The 7,500-nt window shown below is 39.4% G+C and overlaps 1 protein-coding gene across 5 annotated transcripts in view; it reads left to right on the top strand.

Annotated features, from left to right (window-relative positions):
• LOC138000807 (structural maintenance of chromosomes protein 1A-like) overlaps window positions 1-7,500 on the top strand; it is a 172,116-nt gene that overhangs the window by 37,754 nt on the left and 126,862 nt on the right. For all 5 annotated transcript variants that reach the window (XM_068847459.1, XM_068847457.1, XM_068847458.1 and 2 more), the window contains exon 4: window positions 4,819-4,922. In XM_068847459.1, the coding sequence (XP_068703560.1) occupies window positions 4,819-4,922 (104 nt within the window). The remainder of the gene's footprint in view (window positions 1-4,818; window positions 4,923-7,500) is intronic.

Raw genomic sequence — 7,500 nt, 5'->3', positions numbered from 1 at the left:
GCTCTGGTGAATGCTAGGAGTGTACCCCTATGCTGGTCAGGTATGGGGTATACATTTGTTGTGACGTAGTATGCTGTTAGGGCATATCACTGATGTTTTTATGGAAGTCACTTGTGTCGATCAAATGCTGTTATGGCATGTTAAGGCTTTTCTAGTGACAGATGCTGTTAGGGCTTGTCTCTATGTCGTTATGGCTATCCTCTTTGCAGTTAGGCCTCGGCAAGTGCTGTGGTGGCATTTTTCTGTGCTGTCGTTAGGGCATGTTACATATCATTCTTAGTATGCGATATCTGTACATGTTGTTAGCAGATGTTTTTTGGGCCTAGCGTCTTGCTTTTTAGCTGGGGAATTGTGATTGGTGATTTTCGGGTAACATACCTTGTAACCTACATGTACTTATCATTCCTGGAGTCGGGCCTCTGTGTAACAACAAGCTGTCAGGGCTTATAATTATGTTTTGGTTCCTTACACTGTCATGTTATGTGATTTCAGTGCCCAGTGGCGACACTGGAAAGTTGAACTTGTTATTTGTGGTACCTGTGGAAGGACTGCGGCATCCAGTACTGCATCAGCTGGCTGAGGTGCTGCCCTCAGTTCTGCTTCAAGATAAAGCTCCAAAGACAGTTAACATTGCCTTGTGTCAGTTCTACCAGTGGAGCCAGTGTTGTTCTCCCTCACTTTATACCATTAACTCTGCTTTGTACTGAGTGAGCTGGGTACAGAAGAAGATGGGTCAACCACAAGTCTCGGAGAACCCTTTTGTGACCCAGGTGGCGGATGCTGCCCGTAGAATCCTGGCTGGGCCACCAGAACGCAAGAAACACCTTACAGCGGATCAAGTGATGCCAGATGCTTAAGGAAGCACCTATGTCGTATTGTTGTGCCAGCGAGCTGGTAAAGAGTTGATGAGTGAGGCGGACCCAAGCTTGTACAGTCTTCACAGGCTCCGGTCAAGGGGTGCTTCGTCTGTGGCAGCACTTGAGATTCCAGATCGCCTGTTCCAGAAGCAGGGAGGATGGAGAAGCACTCAGGCGAAAAACAATTAGGTATATCCAGGAGTCATTGGACTCTTTGCTGTTAGTTACAAGGCAGATTCAGGGCTCAGGTTGAAGACTGTGTGTCAAGTGGTCTCTTAATGTGTGAGATCTTCATAGACATTGGATCATTTAAATATTAAATGATTAAGGATTTAAACATTTATTAAGGATTTGAGGATCCGGACTTGCTTGTTGCATGGACAATATGGGTTGTTAAGAACTTCTGCGGACATTACACTTTCCATAGCATCGCAGACTACGTGTAACATAGGCGGGTTGTTTGTGCCTTTGTGATGCTGGGCTCTCTATGCTTTGTTATTTGCAGCGGTCAGCTTGACAATGGCTCCCAGAGGTGTGTGAGAAGTTGTATTTTCCACTGGCTGAGGAATGAAATAAGTGGAAATGTTTTCTCACACACCTCTGGGGCCTGGGCCCAAGGGTTTGTTTTTGAGTCACATGCTCAGTGTTGTTTGTCAGTTGCTTTTTTGCTTTCCGCCCTTGTGGACGTATATTTCAGAGCCCCTGTTCACACCCAACCCTTCGTTTGAGTTGATAACACACTCTGTTGGTTAGATATTCTTTATGAAGACTGTCACAAGGCTGTGCTCTAAGGAAAATGTTGGGGTGCCCAACCCTCCAAGTTGGTCACCCGAATTAATTAATTATTTATTTAATTAATCATCTGAGATCAACAATGCAGCAAGATCTTAATCCATCTCTCTCAACAAAACATTGCTGCTACTGTTCTGGTGATTGTCAAAATCACTATTGAAAGAAAAAACCCGCAACCCGTCAATTTTTTCACGCCATACTTGACAAAGACGAGAAAAATGGCAATGCCACCGATGTTTTTCAGTTTTAAAAGTGAAAAGTACCGGTAAATATTGTGGCAGGTTTATGTAAAGACATTTGGGTCTAATACAGGTAAACCTTTTTACTGGTTAGTTGGGTTGAAAATAAATTTTCAAAACGTGAATCAATGCCGCTTGATTCCCGTGGAGCTTTTGTGAAAACTGCTGTGAAACAATGAAACCACCGCGGCCCAAAAGCTATCAATTTTTTTTTTGAGCAAGTCATCTTGATCTGGATGAAAATCATTGCTACAGGACCGAACTAAAGTATTTTTTCCTCATATTATCAGTAAAATGTTTAGTGGAATGAGCTTTTTGTGCCACAAAAAATCGTAAAAAGATTAAATTTGCATAAACTGTGATTCCGGGGTTCATACAGAAGTAAATTGCACCTCTTCGCCGGCCGTCCTTTACCGCTGTCAGAGCAGAAGTAACAACTCTTTTTTTAAAAAACTGTAACCAAGAAGTGCCAAACTCCATTTTCCAAATTTAATGCTATTTTTTGAGGAAGAAATTTGTGCAGCCGCCGGCCGTCACGTGCAAAGTGACCGATTGTTACATGTGAAATCATGTGGAACGGCCTTTGAACCGATTGTTTCGTACGAAGAAAAAACATTTTCTTAGAGGTTTCGTAAACTGTAACTACCAGCATTTCTTGCCTATACTACTATATACGCAGTTTTGAAAAAAATCTACTCAAGCCACGGGTACGCACAAATATAGGCAAACAGTCCACATCTTACGTAGCTACAGATCTATGGCAAAAAATTCCTGCAAATGTTAAAAACATACCCTCTTCAAGATTTAGTAAAAACAAAATTGAAGCACTTCCTGTTGTTAAACCACCACTAATCATTTACTTATATTTTAAAGATTATAATCATCTTCGTTACTATTTTCATTGTATTATTTCTTCATTATTTCCCTAAGCTACAGTAAAAAAATCAACTCAATATGGCTAGGGGCTAACTCGAAAACCTACCAGTTTATTTAGCTCCTAGGCTGAAATATTTAATCAATTAAAATTGTAATTATGATTATTTTATCTATTTATTTGTTTGTATCCAAGTTTAAATTATACATTAACTGTGAACCGAGCTAATAAAATTCTATTCTGTTCCATTCATTTTACACCCATGTTTAAGACAATCTCAGTCCGCACTAACATGGCTTTGTCCATGGCAAGTCATGTCTCTCTAGTCTTTTGGAAACAGTGCATGAGATCAACACATTCTTAGAGAATGGGGAAGGAGTGGACGGGGGACGATCTTTTTGATCGGGATTGTAGTTTACTTAGATTTTCAGAAAGCGTTCCACAAAGTTCCATATTAGCAACTCTTGTTAAAGTTGAAAGCTTATAGGATAACTGGCCAATGCAATAACATTATTCAAAATTTCATTACTGTTAGAACAAGCTAAGGCTTTCCAAGTAGGCAATGAATCATCTACATGGAAATCTGTGTTATCTGGAGTGTTATATTTTGGGAACCCTGATACAACGTATTTCTTTATCAATGATATGCCCGATATCACAATGAATACCACCATGCTATTTGCTGATGACTTGAAATTCTCAGAAACCATACACAGTCAGATTTGTACTGCTTATCCCGTTGGGCTGACGTCAGTGTGGCAAATGAAATTTAAGGAATCAAACTGTAGCATCTTGCATATTGGTAAAGACAACCCCAGGAGTAGCTTCACGATACTTAATTTTCCCTTAACCCTTTCACTCCCGTGGGGTTCCCCATTGATGAGTAAAATAGTCTGGCGTTAGACAGAGTAAAATCTATAAGTGGCACTCTTGGGAGGGAAAGGGTTAAGAGTGGTAAAAAAGGAAAGGGATCTGCAAGTGGTTGTTTCAGCTGGTGATACCCTTTGTTGGGAGGAACACAATGTGACGTATCAGGAATCATTGGAAAAGCAAAATAATTGACATCATGGATCATTAGGAATGTAGTATCCAGAAAACTGGAAGTGCTTATACCATTATATGAAAAGTACTTCTTAGACCCCATCTGGAATATCCAGTACAGGTGTGGACCCCAATTGTGAGATACATGTATGGAAACTGGAGTGTTATCTAGTTTCGAATTGTGCAGCAACAAAAGAACAGAGTCGAGGTTCAGGGGAATAATTATCATTTTGTTTTGTTCAAAACAAAGGAAAATGCAAATTATTTCCCTGAACCTCGACTCTGTTCTTTTGGCTGTTGCACAATTCGAAAGTAGCCTATTGGGGGCTGCCAAAGACAGTTTCCTAGGATAATTGAAGGCATGGGTCTACTCCCTTGTCAAAGTTTACATCGTCTTAGGCTAACAACCTTACTTGAACATAGAATGCGTTGAGACTTTTAAATCATGACGGTTTAGTGAACTATGGCCATAATATGTTCAGGAGAAATTCAGCCTAGTACCAAACTCGTAATCTTCCAGTCATTTTGCATCATTCTTTAAGATACGCACGTGACCTATTTTAAATATTGGAACCAGCTACGATTAGGAGTCCGATGTTCAGCAAACGTTAATGGCTTTAAGGCCAGTCTTGATCTTTTTAAATCATCCAAACGTGATCTAAATGGTTTTTTTGAACTCTCGGAACAAGTCTTAGAATTTGCAACAAAAGGGAACATGCGAGTTATTAATTATGTTATTTGAAAATCGTGATGTTGCAATGCAACAAAATATCAATATAAATTATTGTCTTGTTTTTCTACATAGTATTTTATTTTAGTCTTAGCTTTTTACCAAGAAATTCTTATTACGTGTTTCTATAATAAGAAATGGCAAAGATGCTGAAATTGTTGCCCCTTATTAAGCACAATCCCAAAGAGGTATTATTGTAGTCTGCGCTGCACATTAAAAGTGATGACTTTACTCTGTACTCTAGATATTGGAACTAATCACAATGTTATTAATTTTTATCATTAGGATCTCATCCATGGTGCCCCTATCAGTAAACCAGTAGCCAGCACAGCAATGGTGACAGCAGTTTACGCAGAAGAAGATGGTACAGAAATCAATTTTACTAGGAAGTATGATGATTTGAATTTCTTCAATATCATTTAAAGGTTTTTCAGCAGAGTACAGTCATGAGAACATTTTGTTTGTTTTGGTCGAGTTTGGTGAGAAGTTCAAACGAGGTTCACATGACACCATTGACTGTGCCTGGTTTCTTGCTTGAAGTAAGAGCCCTTCATGCTCTTATGGAACATTTTTCCATTGCTTTTTGCCATACAGTACAATAAGGATATTTTTTCTAAGGCACTGGTAGTTGTCTCAAGATTATAGTTGATATAGAATGTTTATCTCCACAATTTACTACCTGTTGCCATTGCTTGGAAATCTGACGATACTACAGTACCACTTGAAACCATTTGTGTGTTTGCCACAGTTCTGGCTAGGTGAAACTGCGGTTTAATCTCCAGTTTGATTGAGGTAAAACCTCGTCTACGGTAACTGAGAGCCGAGATTTCACCCACATTTGTTTTGGTTGATTTACGCTGCAGTTAAGAGAGGACGTGGTATGGCTTTTGGTTTTTGTGTGGGATTTCCCCACACTTTGTCAGCACCAGCAATATTTCTTTCTTTATTTATTTGTATATGAGAGCCAAGTGTTTGTCACGTGGTTTCTATTATTAAGAGAGAGGACCCTGGGAATGAGTGTTTGTGTGTGGTGGCCAATACTCTTCTTGGCTGTTGTTATTTTGGCAAATTTCGACTTGCTTTCGTGGTGCGATTAATTTACAAGGTAAGAAGAAGTCGTCCTTGCCTAAAAAAAACCCACAAAATTTGGCAGAAAATACAATTCTTGTAAGTAGTGTTGCGCCACGGGGTCTGCAACTGTCGGAAGAAAATTTATAATTGAATGATTTCATTACTTTCAACTCCCGTTTATTGCTACCAACAACTGAAGTTTTATGGACTTATACAACATAATGACAAAGTCCAGTATTATCCTGTAGATTTATGATTAGCAATTTGAGGTTAACATGTTGCGTGACGGCGCCAGTTTCTGTAGATGCCTTCAAACTTGCTGTCGAAAATTTTCACATTTACTGGTAATGTTAAAACAGAAAAGCTATTTTGTAAAAGTGTAGTTTACGTACAGTGTTGTAAGCTGGAAGCACAAAAACTCTTAGCTGACAATTGCACCTGCCTGCTGATTTATCCAGCTTTTTTGTAAACAAACTCTCCTCTGCTGCGAGCGACTGATTCCCATATTTCTGCTGATGAATAAAAGTAGACAGCATTTACCTTTTTGTGGAACGCAAATATTTCATGAGTCTCTGAAGTAGTGTGTTCATGCCTGAAGTGCATTGACTCTAACACATTTTGGCAGTTAATTGCAAAAGATTTGGTGGCTAAGAAACTCATAAGCTCAAATGCACCCTGCAAAATGTTAACTTCAGTAACTCTTAACTTTGTCAATCACCACCCTCTCCTTCCCCTGTAATAACTTGGAGCCATGTCCAGCATTGTCTGCTGACTTGGAAATACACAAACCACAGTAAATGGCATTTCCCTCGGTAGATTATCCCAAAGTGTATCAAATTTAAGTTTTGGTATCCCTGGTCAACCAACGACTACAGTGCATGGATTTCTTGTCTCTATAGATGAGACGTTCATCTCGCGAGACGGTTCGAAAAACTGTAGTTGTCTGCATAATGAAAACTTTCTGAAGATTAACCCATTTATGAAGACACTCGCGCTCTCAAACGTAACACGTGACACTAAAGTTTTGGTCAAAATGCGGTTGGTGGTGGTGTATTATTGTCTTTGCGTGTTGACATCTGCCCATGAAATCTGTATACAGGTACACTGTACTTTGATTTGAAGTTGATTTAGAGAAGAAGTGTTTCGATAAATTTGCGCGGCAGCATGCGGTTGGTGGTGGTTTGTTATCGTCTTTGCATGTGCACAATTAACCCTCGAATTGGCCCGTGAAATCTACACTTTACTTTCATTCGGAATTGATGACGAGGAGAAATGTTTCCATAAACGTGGCAGCATAAGCGCAGCAGCATGCAGTTGGCGTTGGTGTATTATTGCCTTTGTGTGTTGACATTTACATAGTTGATTTCGAGAAGAAATGTTTCGAAAAACTTGCGTAGCCGCATGTAAACACTGTTAATCAATCAATTTCCTGCAGCATTACTTGAAGCTTAAATGCATTGAACTGCCACTGTCTTTCAAATTCAAGTGAGTTTATCAGGTGGCAAGTGAAGAGAACACGGTGACAAAACTGATGTACATTTCAGCTGCGCAACAGCTTACATTTTAAAATGTGAGTAATTAATCAAAGCACAAAAAACTAACAAGAAGTCACGTCGCCTTGTTTGCTTACTAAACGGAATAATCAATCGGTTTGCGTTCATTCTCACAATAAGTGTATCTTCTTTAGTTTCCCTTCCAATCTTGAGAACGTAAACTGCATTTCTGAGAGTTTGTTTATAGTAATTTACCCGGTTGTTATTGCTCATCATGATCGCATCGGTGCTGTTAATGAAAAAAAAACCACTTTTATTACTATCGGTCATGACTTTTATTACATTTGGTGGCTCCTAAAGGAGCCGTTTTCTTTTTCTGTCTTCTTTGGGGATTCATTCTCCC

Source organism: Montipora foliosa, chromosome 4 (assembly GCF_036669935.1).
Source record: "Montipora foliosa isolate CH-2021 chromosome 4, ASM3666993v2, whole genome shotgun sequence".
Classification (NCBI taxonomy): Eukaryota; Metazoa; Cnidaria; class Anthozoa; order Scleractinia; family Acroporidae; genus Montipora; species Montipora foliosa.
Note: the sequence above shows the minus strand (reverse complement) of the source record. Positions and strands in the feature narration are given on the sequence as shown.